Source organism: Tasmannia lanceolata, unplaced genomic scaffold (assembly GCF_043159265.1).
Source record: "Tasmannia lanceolata isolate RefF3 unplaced genomic scaffold, GAP_Taslan_0.1 ptg000002l, whole genome shotgun sequence".
Classification (NCBI taxonomy): domain Eukaryota; kingdom Viridiplantae; phylum Streptophyta; class Magnoliopsida; order Canellales; family Winteraceae; genus Tasmannia; species Tasmannia lanceolata.
In genome coordinates this window covers 58,157,671-58,172,697 of record NW_027518679.1, presented here as the reverse complement: position 1 = coordinate 58,172,697, position 15,027 = coordinate 58,157,671, and the positions used below count along the sequence as shown (strand labels likewise).

Sequence of the window (15,027 nt, the reverse complement as noted above, 5' to 3'; positions counted from 1 at the left end):
GCCTGTTTTGACGTGACCTGCACGGCCGGGTCAAATTTCAAACAGGTCACTAATTAGTGACCCGGACCCCATAAATTACGGGCGGGCCCGGGTCACTTTTTGCCAGGTCTAATGGGAAATGATATATTTGCCTACTTTTCTTCCCAAGGCCATAAATCCACTAGAGGGTGCGGCCCAAGGAGGAAATGGGGATGAATATTTCCCATCTTGGTTGTACATTGCATGCCCCCCAACCAAGGTTTAAAGTCGAGACCGTAATAAGAAATTTCGGGTTTCGGTCGAGACCAAAACCGAAATTGGGTAAACTCGAAAAGTTACACAATTTAGACCAAAATTTCAAATTTTCGATCAAAATTTTGATAGAAATTTCATTTTCCCCGAAATTTAAGGAATATTACCAAAAAATCTGTATTTTATTCATTATTTAATATTACGCCAAAATTTTGTACCGGATAAAATATTACTTTATGTGGTTTCGATATTTTGAAATTTCGGTGGTTTCAGTGAGGACCTAAACGCATTCCGAAACCGAAATTCAAAAACCTTGGTCCCAACCAAAGTTTTAAATTTCGACCGAAATCCTTTATTTTGGGTTTCGTTCGAGACCGAAACTGAAATTGGGTAAACTCGAATTGTTACAAAATTTCAAGAAATTTAGAAATTTCGATCGACGGTCTGAAATTTAAGGAATATCACAAAAAATCTGAAATTTATTCATTATTTAATATTATCCTGAAATCTCAGCTGAAATTACCGGTAATATCACCGAAATTTTGTACATAGTAAAATATTACTTTATCTGGTTTCGATAGATTTCGTCCGAAATTTCGAAGGTCAGGACCGACACTCATTTCGAAACCGAAATTTAAAACCTTGGTCTCAAGACTCTCAACAAGACCGAAAATAGCTACTCGTTTTCTTTCAATGAAAGAGGGTGGAAATATCATTTTTCTCCTCTAATTAATCAGGGAGTGCAGATATTTGAGTGCTGCTGAGAGTCAATGGAGTGAAGTCAATAGCTACCTACTATCAGGACTCAGGAGTGAATGAAGTCAAGTCAATACCGGTCTGTGGCGTATACTTTCGTGGAGTTCGTTGGTTTCGGGACTCTTTGGGGTTTATATACCGGCTTTTGGTGTATATAGTATGTCGTCGAACCCACGAGATTGTGAATGTTCTTTGGTTTCCCTCCAAAGTACAAAAAACACTTTTATTCGATTCAGGGGGTTCCCTTATTAAATATTTGGATAATGAATTCACACGTGGTCAAAATAAGATTGGAAAGTGAAAGTCACACGGTCTCATTTTGATGATGACACTCCTTTTATTTTACCAATCTCTAGTGGTAAATACTAAATAATATTTATCTTCACCCCTTTTTTGGTCAAAATAAGATTGGAAGTGAAATTCATACCCTCTCATTTTCATACCAATCTTTTTGATAATGGGAAATATTATCTTCACCTCTTTTGCTACATTTTTCACTCTGTTTTTCCTTCTTTTTCCAAAAAAATTGAATGCATTTCCACCTCTTTCCCTGTAGGGGTCTGCCAAACCCCAGCTTATCTACGCTAAAAAAAAAAATCCACTAGAGGAGATGGCCCCAGGAAGAAAAAGGGGCGAATATATCACTTCCCATCTTGATTGGGTCCCAGTGAGGAACCCAAAAAATGTTGTGAACGAATTTTCTATCTAGTAGTTCTAGGGGTGGCAATGGTTCGGTTTGACCCTCAAACCGAACCGAACTGAAATTTGAATCGGTTTGGTAAAACCAAACCGAAACCGAACCAAAATCGAATTTTTGGTTCGGTTTCGGTTCGGTTCTGCCAATTTTACCACCCCTTACTCATAATTATTGGAGATATTCGGTTTGGTTCGGTTTGATCCCCAAACCAAACCAAACCGAAATTTGAATCGGTTTGGTTTAACCAAACCAAAACAGAATTTTCGGTTCGGTGTCGGCTCGGTTCCGGTTCGGCTCGGCCAATTTTGCCACCCCTAAGTAGTTCTCTTTCAAGAAAAGAGGTGGAAACCAAAGTACAAAGCTAGCCACTCTAAAGTTAAATTTATTTTACATAGATATCAGTAACTCTGTAAAAATGAGTACTTCAATGCACAAAACGGAACCCAACTGCAGAGTAATCTCTCTCAAAAGTTAGGCATCCTCTACCCAAATATCATGGAGTTCTTAGAAAGTATTCGTAGAGCCTGAATGAAAACCTGGGTACAACATCATGCCCCCCCAAAAATTGAATAGCCAGGTTACCTCCATTAGAAATAGGACCAAGCATGAAGACGAATATTTCCTGGATATTTTCTAATGATCATCTCCAGAAATAGATACTACGATTAGAAATACAAGAAACAACAACATTTCCTGAATATTTTTAATGATCATCTCTACAATAAGTACTAAGATTAGAAATATAAGAAACATCCCAACTAGCTATTACACACCGCGGCACAATATGTCATTACTAGTTAGTGACTAACTGATAATAAACAAACCATGTCAAGCAAATGAGACTGGGTCATATCAAGTGTTACCATCTTCTAAGAGCGAGCAGAATCCAACGTTCATGTTGTCAGTCTCTATCGATAATAAGCTTGCTGATATCCAGGAGCCAAACCATTGCCATAGTTCCCATATGCTGGATAGGTCATGGGGGCGCCGGGATATGAAGTGGGAAGAGCTGGGGGAGCAACTTGTTCTGGTGGGTAGGCATAAGGGTCCCTGAGAGCCGGAGGGCTCCTGCTGCCGTACATTGTAGGGGCAGCTGACCTATCATAAGCATATGGTGGGATCCCCGCTTGGTATTGGGCATGGCCGGAGGGTGACCGAACAAATGTGGGGCCTGCTGGGAAAGAAGAGACATAGGCATTTGTCAGGCGTCCAGCCTTAGCCGGGCGCATTGGGGCACCATTGCTGGCTCTTGTACGCTTGTTGGCGGGGACAGTGGCTGGCTTCTTCTTCTCGGCCTTGACCTTGTCGAGCTGTTCGAGACGTTTACGGAGGATTTCCGGAGGGTATTCAGCTTCTAGTTTGTACTCCTCTATGCACTTAATCACGGCTCGAAGGGCGGACTGCTCTTTGCGACCAGCTGAGTGCTGCAACAAACATCAAGATGGGGATTCTCTCATTGGTATTGTGTTTCTTCCTCCAAACAAAAAATACTGCCCAAATTTTGACCAACAATATATTTTCTTCTTTTTTATTGTTTCTCCCTATCATTGAATAAAGTTTTTTAAAATAATCATAAGCTCCATTCAAGAGAAAGTAGCATTAGAGATTCTTACGAAAATGACGAATTCTTAGAAGATCCTTTTTTTAAAATAACAAATAGGTACCAACATTTCAATGCAAACTCACTAAATTTGTTTAGATTGCACCAAAGTTCAGAAACTCAATCCATTTTTCAAATTCTATCCAGTCAAGTCAATGCAAAACTCACTGGGTCAAATCAAATGCTAGGGGAAACCAGCCAAACAAAATCAACTAAGTTCAAGTCGAATGGCAAGTTTTTGAACATTGGATGGCACAACCTCTTGAAAATTTAGCATATAACCAAGAACTTCAATTATGCAAATGGCAGTAATCCTTACCCCTTGTAAACAACAAAAAATAAACAGAAGTTCAAGAGGAAGAAAATAAAGACACACCACAGCTTGGCCAGAATTGTTGCGATCCTCCAAAATAGAACTTGCAGCCTTCTTTGAATCCTTCAGATAGGATTTCAGAAGTGGAACAGGAGGGAACTTGTCCACAAGGCCAGCCTCGTAAATAAAATGAACTGCATCAACCTGCTGTCCCTTGCTGATCAATTCTTCAATAATATCTGCAAGAAACAAAGGATAGCAAGTCACAGACATCTTTGCTTGTGCAATGGCGTCGGAACTGAATTTTTAGCCCCTCAGATTTAAAGTAATAATCAATATTTTGAAAAACTTCTTCATAAAATTTTCTGAAGGATTCATTAGCAGACCCCAACTATTTGGGGACAAAGGCTTAGTTGATTTGAGTTGAGTATTAATATTTCGAAAAACAAATCCAGCCACTAATTCCCAAGTAGAAAACAGAAACACTGCTTGTTACAAAACTAATAGTCAGCACACACCCACATGAATTTTTTATTTTTTTTGAAAAGACTTACGATAACGGATATTTTAGGTTTCAAATAAGATGATAGAGAAAAAGGTTGCAATCATTGCACATCAGAAAATCATGGATGCATCCAATGTGCTGATACACATTTTAAGAAGATTGTATAGGTGCATGGTGTTCCACCATACCACCAATGATCTGATTATGACATCAACTTTTTGAAATCATTTTCATGAGAAATGTGAAAGAATTGCAACAAAATTATAATTTTGGAGTGGATATCCTCCCCAAATTGATGGACAGATCGAATGTGTCAAATCGAAATTTGGGTAAATTGCTAAGCCATTTCCTGAGAGAACATGCGAGCAAATGAGATTTAGTACTTGCACAAGCAAGAGTTGGCTTATAAAAACTCCATAAATTGAACCATAGTTAATTTGGAATATCTCTTTTTGATATTGTGAACGGTAACTCCCCCAAGCATGCACCTGATTTGAGTCCTTTTGCCTCTACAATCACGATCAAGCAATGATATCAAAGCTGATGCCAAGCATGTCATCATCTACATGATGAAGTAAAAGAAGCTATTGAGGATTATAATGCCCAATACAAGAAAGATTTTTTTTTTTTATGAATCGTATCCCAATACAAGAAAGATCCTCACTTCTTTTTTCTTTTTCTTTTTTTTTTTCGAAAATAAAGATCGATTTTGCACCATCATTTCAAAGAATTTCAAGGTGGCATGGCTCATAGACAGAAGGAGCACTCCCCACAAGGCACTTATCATAAATTCTAAGTGAAGAAAATTGGTCCATGCAAAATCTTCAATATTTGGACCCCATGAATTTCCACTAGAATTTTACATCAGCCAAGTATTGATGTATCTCATACATTGTATTCTTCAACATTGGACCCCTCAAGTTATGGAAAGATAGTGCCATATACTCCGGCCCAAAAACACTGATGACATTCAAACATTGGCTGACAATATGGAGCATTGACAGCATTGAAAGACATGTTGGCATCATAGCAAAACATGTCAATTGCAAAGGAACATTTTCTTTGCCCTTAGCATGCATACCTTCATTCCTGATCCTTATTCCATAAATACAACAAGCTCTTACATTCATGTACCTACATGACAATACGGTCTATACCTTCATACAACTTCTCATATTAAATCATTTCCAAAATATCGACCAATAGAATGAATGGGACCACTGTAGATGCCATTCCAAATCAATGCTTCAACATGAAGAAATGTTAAACTTTGGGTCAAAATAAGTTACTTGGAATCACTAAGAGGATTCGCCCAATTGGGACATATAGATTAGTCAGCAAGATCAGGCTCCTTTACTCCCTTGGAAGTTGGGACAAGGCATTGCACTTTTGATTGAGGTTGTGAACTCATATACAAATCCTATCTGACAACAATGAAGTTAACAAAAGGCTATCATGTCCAAAATCACTTACTATTCTCTTTGAACAACATGCTGTTCCCCCACATTGAGATTTTGGGCTTGACAATCAATTATCAGTCCTACCTCTCACCTCCCAACAATGAAGCTAATAAAAGGTCAGTCATCAGTTGAGTGAGGCAAATGAAGTTGTCGTCAGTGACGGATGGCAGTCCCATATGTAACAGCCAGTAGACCCCATCCACAGACGCACACAGTAATTTTCCATCACTTTTGTCATGACAAGGGTTTGGTTGCCACCTATCTAGCTTAGCATCTAAAGATTAGGCAATAGGTCAAAACCATGGCTCTTGCAGGGCTTGGACCGAGCAATGATTGGGTATCAAAGAAACTATATGGTAGCCACCAATTTTTGTTCCAAGTTACTATCAGTCGTTCATGTATATAACAATCCCAGAGGAATTTCTTTGATAGTTAGCTTGACACTGTGGACACTTTTATGAAGAGAATGAATTCAATCTTTGTCAGAAGACATTACAACAACAAATGGGTGTGTAAAGGGAATGCTGATGAGAAGTTCACACTAAGATCATTCTTTGATCAGTTGGCCCTGCTTGCTTTGCCCTCTCCTACTAGGAGGAAGTGGAAGTCTCCTGCTCTGTATTGTATTTGCGCTTTTTGTTGGATCGCATTACTAAACAAGATTCTTACGACTGACCATTTGTGCAATCATGAGAGGATTATTATCAGTAGATGTGTGTGTTGTGTGTCAAAGGAGATGGTAGTTTTGTAAGCGAGATCTAGTTCTTCATGTTTTATCTTTTGGAGGTGTGGATTGGGTTTTCCCAAATCATATTAAGGACTTTGATGAGGCTTGGAAACTGTGTGTGTGTGTGTATATATATATATATATATATATATATATATATAGAGAGAGAGAGAGAGAGAGAGGGGGGAGGGGGGGGGGGGGGGGGGGGGGGGTTCCTGCTAACGTTAGCAGCTAGCTTAGCTGCTAACGTTAGCATAAAACAAGGGTGGGCCACATTGTTGGGCTGATCCTAAGCATTCATTTGAAAGGCCCCATCATGGATGAGGTGTGTACCAAAAAATCAGCTTCATTGGATCATCATAGGATGTCCATTTGTGGGGGTGAAAATGGACAAATACTGTTTGTACACTAATCTACCCATTTTTTCACCCCAATGATGATCCAATGGAGCAGATTTTTTGTGGACACCCTATCCATGAAAGGGCCTTCCAAATGAATGCTTTGGATCCCCCCAACAATGTGGGCCCACCTTTTTTACGCTAACGTTAGCAGGAACCCTTTCCTCATATATATATATATATAAGTAATAAATGGGAAAACGGTTCGTGAGCTTGAGCTCATATAGCTTATATGAGCTAGAGTGCCACAAACACAATTGTCCCACATTTTTTGGGGTCATCCAAAGCATTCATTTGGAAGGCCTAATATAAATAGGGTGTGTACCAAAAATCAGGTCCATAGGATCATCCAAACCCATCCAAAAGTGGATGGAAAAATGGACAGACACTATTTGTCGACAAATCTGCCCATTTTTGCCCTCTACTTTTGGAGATGTTAGGATGATCTAATGTACCTGATTTTTTTTACACACCCTATCTATGATGGGGCCTTGCAAATGAATGGTTCGGATCACCACAAAAAACGTGGGACCCATGTGTTTGAGCACTCTAGCTCACGAACCGTTTCCCATATATATATATATATATATATATATATATATATATATATATATAGAGAGAGAGAGAGAGAGAGAGAGAGAGAGAGAGAGAAGGGTTCATGAGGTTAACCTCGTGTACCTTATATGAGGTGGCGCTCACAAAACATAAGGGTCCCACATTGTTAGGATGATCCAAAGCATTCATTTGAAAGGCCCCATCATAGATAGGCTGTGTACAAAAAATCAGCTCCATTGGATCATCCTAACCCATTCAAAAGTGGAGGGCAAAATGGATAGACACTTTTTGCCCACAAATCTGCCCATTTTTTCCTCCACTTTTGGAGGGGTTAGGATGATCCAATGGAGCTATTTTTTGGTACACACCCTATCTATGATGGGGCCTTGCAAATGAATGGTTTGGATCATCCAAACAAAGTGGGCGCCTTATGTTTTGTGAGCACCACCTCATATAAGCTTATATGAGGCTAACCTCAGGAACTCTATTCTCACATATATATATATATATATATATATATATATATATATATATATATATATATATATATATATATAGGAAAGTGAAGCTACACCGCCGGCTTAAAATACAATGGGCCCACATTGTTTTGGTGATCCAAACCATTCATTTGATTGGCCCTCACATAGATAGGGTGTCCACCAAAAATCAGCTCCATAGGATCATCCCAACCCTTCAAACTGTGGAGGCAAAAATGGACAAATTTGTGAAGGTTTTTACACGTTCATTTTTGCCTCCACAAATCGTAGGGTTGGGATGATCCTATGGAGCTGATTTTTGGTGGACACTCTATCTATGTGAGGGCCAATCAAATGAATTCTTTGGATCACCAAAACAATGTGGGCACATTGTATTTTAAGCCGGCGGTGTAGCTAAGTAGCTTCACTTTCCTCACACACACACACACACACATATATATATATATATATATATATATATATATATATATATATATATATATATGGGAAAAGTGAGCGTACTCGGTCGAGTAGATAAGCTTATCTACTCGGTCGGCTAAAAACAGTGGGGGCCCACATATTTTGGGTGATCCAAACCATTCATTTGAAAGGTCCTTACTTAGATAAGGTGTCCACAAAAAATCAGCCCCATAGGATCATCCTAACCCATCCAACAGTGGAGGGAAAAATGGGCAGATTTGTGGACAAACTGTGTCTGTCCATTTTTCCCTCCACATTTGGATGGGTTAGGATGATCCTATGGATCTGATTTTTTGGGGACACCCTATGTAGGTAAGGGCCTTTCAAATGAATGGTTTGGATCACCAAAAAAATGTGGGCCCCCACTATTTTTAGCTCGACCGAGTAGATAAGCTTATCTACTCGACCGAGTACGGTCACTTTTCCTATATATATATATATATATAGAGAGAGAGAGAGAGAGAGAGAGAGAGAGAGGAAATGGTTTGTGTGCAGCTGTACAGATAGCTTATCTGTGCATGCTGCACAAACCATAGTGGGGGCCACATTTTTTGGAGGATCCAAAGCATTCATTTGGAAGGCCCTTCCATGGATAGGGTGTGTACCAAAAATCAGCCCTATAGGATCATCCTAACCCAATCAAAGTTGGAGGGGGAAATGGACAAACACTGTTTCTGGCCATTTTTTACCTCCACAAATGGCAGGGTTAGGATGATCCTAAATGGCTGATTTTTGGTACACACCCTATCCATGGAAGGGCCTTCCAAATGAATGCTTTGGATCCCCCAAAAAATGTGGCCCCCCCATGGTTTGTGCAGTCATGCACAGATGGCTTATATGTGCAGCTACACACAAACCATTTCCTTATATATATGCCGGAACGTATACTAATGATTTCCGTTTTAAAAAAGTTTGGAATTTCCGGATGTTGACACGTGCAGTTTCATGTGAAAAGGGTAGAATGGAAGCAGCTCAAGGCTTTTGTAAGACGCCTGTGTCCTTGGTTGAAAAGTCATTTCTAGCCTTCCTTGTTAGAAAAAAAATGATTATCCTCTCGTTTCTCTGTTTTGGCGGAGAGAGCCATAGTTTTTGGTCAAAGAGTATTAAATACTTCCGTTTCCAGCTGTCACTATTCGACGGATAGAGAGCTGCCACACATGTTGACCCTTTGTTAGATTTTGTATTATACATTTAATTCATCTGATGTGGCTCTTCACAGCTGACAAAAAATAATAATAAACTAATGAGAGAAAGTTGGCCACGAAAATATTTTATATATAGCGTTATCCAGTATCTTACCTTATAGGATCATCCAAGCCGTCCATTTGATGCCAACGATTGTCAATAGGTTGTGCCCAAAAAAAATCATATCTGTACAATAATCCTAGCCCTACGATCTACATGGGAACTGCAAATTATGGAAACCTACATTGAATGGAGGGTTAGGATCATCTGGAAATGTTTATTAGGGCACAGCCTATTTACATTGTGGCCCATCAAATGGACTGTTTGGATCATCATACGGTGTAAGCCATAGTATTTTTTGAGAAAGACTGAACTATACGGGCTTACAACATATAAAATCTCATGGAACGAGTTTATATGGTGCATGCCCTTATGATCCAGTATTTTTCAAAAAGTGCGGTTTGGCCCACACCATAGGATGATCCAAACCGTCCATTTGATGGGCCACAAAGTTAATAAGTTGTGCCCCAAAAAAATCAGTTCCATGAAAGTGCAAATATATACAGACATTGAGGACAACTGCTATATCTCTTCTTAGACTGAGAAGCATATTTAGAACTCCTGCCAATCGTTCGTGAATTGGTGGGAGTGGGACATTGCATCAGCTTAACCTTGAGGAATAAGCTCAATAACAGTGACATCAAACACCATTTCACGATATTTTCAAAAAAAAAAAAAAACAATTTGACTATCATACATTCAACTAGGATCACCAGGGAGAAGAGGCTCTTCTTTCTCAGCAATCTACTCATCTTTGAAAATAATATGATTGACCAAGAATGAATCAGTGTTCATCTTCAAGCTCCGGACACGCGCTTATAAGACAAAAAAATTAAGCACAAGCTTTCCTTTTATTCAAGAGCATTGCTAGGAAAACGGAATTACAGTTTGTAAAAAAAAACCAAGAGCAGCCACATAGGCTCACTTTTTCAACAGATTTTGTCGTATTCATTCATGTGGCAGCTCTCCCATGCAACAGCCCCGACGCGAAATGCCTTCTTTGATGGTCACAAAAAATAGTAAAATTTCAATTTATGATAATATGCCTCTAGATTAACCATGACTATATTATTTCTCAATAAACTGTAGAAAGAAATTTATTCCCTAAGGTCCTGTTTGGATTGCAAGAAAAACTTTTCTGACGGAATATTTTTCTATTAAATATTTTTTCTTCCCACAATCTAAAGGGAAATAATATGATTATGGTTAATTTAGGGTAATATCATCATAAATTGAAGGTCTTCTTTGCTTCCAAGATAAGCAGAAAAACTGCCCATTCATTATTTTGTACATATTTTATGTACTCTTTAATTTAGAGTTCGATGTTATTCTCATTTTTTTAAAACTTATCCACCCCTATTTTACTATTACATTCCCCATTTCCTCCAAATTTGGACAGTTCTATTTATTTCTTTTTTAAAATAACAATTGCAGCTTTATTTTTCCCGCCCGCGCATCGCGCGAGGTGCCCCACTAGTCTATATATATAAGTAAATGGTTTCTGAGCTCAAGCTCAGATAGATTATCTAAGGTAGAGCCTCTAAATAGGATGGGTGCCTATGTTGTTTGGGTTATTTAGATATTGGTTTTGTAGGACCTAACATAGATAGGATCAAGGTTTTAAATCTCGGTTTCGGTCATCACCGAAACCGAAACGTTTCGGTACGAAATTTCGGACGAAACGTTTCACCGAAATTTCCGAAACGTCACCGAAATTTCACCGAAACGAAACGTTTTGACGAAGTTTGGTACTTTTCCGACTCACTGTGAATTTCATTTCGTTTTCCACCGAAACCGAAACATTTCGGCCGAAACGAAATGTTTCGGCCGAAATTTAAAACCATGGATAGGATGTCCCTAAGCAATCATCTCCATAGGATCATAGTAAGCGTTGATTTGTGGAGGTTTAAAATGAACGGCTAGAAAATGGGTCCATTTGCGCGTGTACAGATCGAATGGTTAGGATGATTGTATGGAGATGGTTTCATAGGAACACCCTATCTATGTCAGGTGCTATGGGTTGGATGAGTCAAACAACATGGTAGATGGTGTATTTATAATGGCTAGCTCATATAGACTATCTGAGCTTGAGCTCAGATACCGCGCCCCCATATATATGAGGAAAGTGTTCCTGCGCTGCAGCGCAAGGAGCTTCCCTGCGCTTTAGTGGCTTATAAAGCCTCCCATTGGTTCGTATAGCGGGTCCACCCTTGCGGGTCCACAAAAAAGTGACGAATGGGAGGCTTTATAAGCCACTTAAGCACAGGGAGCTCCCTACACTGCAGCGCAAGAACACTCTCTCTCTCTCTCTCTCTCTCTCTCTCTCTCTCTCTCTCTCTCTGGCCCAACACGGCTACATTGCTTTGCAACCTATCTCTCTTGGCGGTTTTCGGGTTGATTTGGAAGGAGAAACATCAAAGGATACTCAAATAGGCCAGCATAGGGATGCTTAGTGTCCAGCATCAGGTTTTTCTCTTCAAGTGGTTTGATTGGTTGCCACTCTTCCTGATTTCAAAGGCTTCTCAAAGTTTGCCATTCGCCTTTCATAAGATGAGATTCGTTTGAGTGTGGTCCACACCGACAGTTTGGTGCATGGGTTCTACTCCTAGCCCGGTGTTCATTACGCTGAACTTTGAGGTGGTTCTAACATAGAAAAGCCGGGCCATGCTGGTATTTGTGAGCCTTCTTCCCTGTCCTAATAGTGTCCTTAAAGGGGTTTATTCTGGCATGAACGGTGAGACTGATTTGAATGAGACAGAAGTCCTTATGAGATTCATCTTGTGGACTCCTTCCTTGACACCTTGGTGGTGGAAGGGGACTCGTATATCGTCTTCTTCAGGGGAAAGAATGGAAGGAATTTACATGTAGATTTTTCAATGCTAAAGCGGAGATCTTGGATATGGTGGAGAGGTATGCGACATCTTTCCAGCATATTCTCATCGTCAATTCCCTCATAATGAGGCGGATCAGTTGGCTCGTTCCGAGATGGAGAGAGTGGAGTTTGGGGTGTTTGATAACCTCCCACCTTGACCAGCTCAGTCAACTTTTCTATTTTCATTAATAATAAAGCTTCACTATTCCAAGAAAAAAATATCACAGATGTATGTCGTTAATGGTAGAATCAATTGGGAAATGTGATGGTTTGTCCATTGTTTCAATACAATCATGGCCAAACAAAAGCGATGGCCCACATAAGTAATGGGTAGTGTGGCACCTCTAATAGGGAGGGAGTATAATTTCACAAGGAAAAAATACTTGAATGTAACTGCGAGCCCAGATTCATGTAATGAGGCTGGCCACAAGGACCAGATTTCAACTCAGCTCCACTCAACTCAACAAAGCCTTTGTCCCAAACTAGTTGGGGTCGGCTAAAATGAATCCTTTAGAAAAATTTCATGAAGAAGGTGAAAGGAATCTACCCGGCTCTAGTTGGGTTCTTCTACGTGGATCATTTTCTTCCATTCTATCCTATCTAAGGTCATGTTCTCTGTTATGTTCCTAGCTATCAAGTCTTTCCTCACTGTTTCTACCCAAGTTGTTTTCGGTCTGCCAATATGGCACGAGTCACCTCTTCTCACCGGAGCATCCAAAGGCCTACGTTGGATATGTCCAAACCATCTTAAGTGGAGATCTCTCATCTTCTCCTCAATTGGTCACACCCCCACCTTTTTATTCTCTATAGGACTCATTTCATAGAAGAGTGGCAAATTTTACAGCCAACTGCCAACCTGACGCCAACCCTCCTCCTTTATCTTGGTTTGGGAAAGGCCACAAGGAGAAACAAAATAATGCATAAATGAGATTAGCGCATGGGCTGACATACACTTTTCCTATATCTTCATCTTCACTAAGAAAATGAATGAAATGTCCATCCATTACAAGATCGTTGATCCAGGTTTCACTTTCATAGATGTCCACCTATATATATCTAGCCAAAGTAACATAGTTGAGTTCTATGACAAACAATCAAGAGATTGATGAATCCTGAAAACCATGTCATTACTCGTTTTATGGCATCACGATAAGCACAAAATTTTTAATTCCTTCTCCATCTCAAACCACCAATAAACAAAAGATAACAAAAGGAAATCATAGTCCATTTTATAAACAAAAAATAAGGAAATCATATTCCACTCCAACAAAACTTTGTTTGCGAAACTCTATAACCCGTTTGTTGTTTCAACATCGGGATAGGACTCAACATACACACACACACACACTACTTCTAACAGAAGAATAAGGAAAACATGTAAAGCCAGAAAGTCTCAGCAACTACTCAAATGAGATTAAATGCTACAAAATGAATAAAATTATCTCTAGAGTTGGAAAATCGAAGAAAAAATACCAATCATTCACAAAACCCATGATTAAAAGAAGCTGAGCCCAAAAACTTACCAGCCATTTTATCCACCAGTCCAAGCGAAATAGCAAGCTTTGGCATCTGCTTCCGCCACGCAAAACCCACAACTAACTTCCTATAAAGATCCGCGTCCTCCATCGAAACGATCCCAAACGTAACCAAGTGCTGCAAAAACATATGAACATCCAGCGATTTGACATTCTCAACACCCCCACGCTCATCCACACTCATCTTCCAAGCGCTCGCAATCTCTTTCGCCTGTTCCTTGACCCTCGGCGTCACCAAAGGACGTGAAAACCCTAAAACTGGATCAGCCACTACTGGCACAAGCGATTCAAGAATCAACACACAAGCCCATCCCAAATCGTGCGCCTGCTCGCTCTTCCCAACCCTCTTATCAACAGGAAAAATCCAAGAAATCGCATCCAACACGAAATTCGAAGGATCAATGCAATCAGAAATAGCCAAAGGAACATGCTCTCTAAGTAAATCTATATCCTTCCTTTTAGCAATAATGAACTTCCAAAACCCCTCAGAATCCATTTTCGTACAAAAAGATCGCAATTTCAACAGCAAATCTTCATCAGGAAAATCTAGGGTTTTCTCGAAAGCGATCAGAGCGGCTTCTTTACGCTCTTCGACTTTGATAAGAGCGTTGTCTACGTTTTCGTCTATTGTGACCTCCCGCTTGTTGAGAAAATCTAGGGTTTGTTTGGTTTTGTGATCTAGGGTTTCGAATTTTTCTTGTAGGGCTTGGGATTTCTTCTGAATGTCTTGCTCTAGGGTTTCGAAGTGGTGAGAGAGCTCTTTCCAGAGAAGAGTACAACTGGTCATGAGAGAGGCTTGCTTTTCTAGGTCATGAAAGGTTACCTGTAGTGGATCGGTGGTCATGGCTACTGACCCCATTTTCCTCTGCAATTCCGCAAGGGAAAGTAGGGAAAGTGGAACCCTGTAAGCTATATAAAACGGGAGTAGGGGGTTTGAGATGATTTTTTCACCCCCTGTAGAAGAATTATGCGCCCCACTTTTAAAGTGAATTGTAGCAGCCTGCAACGCTTTTTGATGTCAAATCACGTTAACAGGAGCGCGCAAAATCCTACAGGGGGGTGAAAAGATCATCCTCTTTATTTATTAGAGTTTAGAGCTGATTTAGGGACCCCTGATTTTAACAGGGCCACCCCATTCTTGTGATGCTCTTCTATTTTGAAAATGACCGGATTACCC

The 15,027-nt window shown here is 39.8% G+C and overlaps 1 protein-coding gene across 1 annotated transcript; it reads right to left on the bottom strand.

The window, feature by feature from the left end:
• Positions 1 to 2,356: 2,356 nt before the first annotated feature.
• On the bottom strand, positions 2,357 to 14,806 carry LOC143881377 (FRIGIDA-like protein 4b). Its single transcript, XM_077384420.1, has 3 exons — positions 13,839 to 14,806; positions 3,661 to 3,836; positions 2,357 to 3,108 (listed from the first exon to the last, which is right to left on the bottom strand). The coding sequence occupies exons 1-3, from the start codon at positions 14,707 to 14,709 to the stop codon at positions 2,593 to 2,595; spliced, it is 1,563 nt and encodes a 520-aa protein (XP_077240535.1). The 5' UTR covers positions 14,710 to 14,806; the 3' UTR covers positions 2,357 to 2,592.
• Positions 14,807 to 15,027: the final 221 nt, after the last annotated feature.

Excerpts from the sequence above, each read along its gene's own strand:
- LOC143881377 (XM_077384420.1), bottom strand. The coding sequence starts at position 14,709 with ATGGGGTCAGTAGCCATGACCACCGATCCACTACAGGTAACCTTTCAT. Across the intron at positions 3,837-13,838 it reads ACTGGTGGATAAAATGGCTG|ATATTATTGAAGAATTGATC; the intron begins GTAAGTTTTTGG and ends TGTTTCTTGCAG. Across the intron at positions 3,109-3,660 it reads ACAATTCTGGCCAAGCTGTG|CACTCAGCTGGTCGCAAAGA; the intron begins GTGTGTCTTTAT and ends TGTTTGTTGCAG.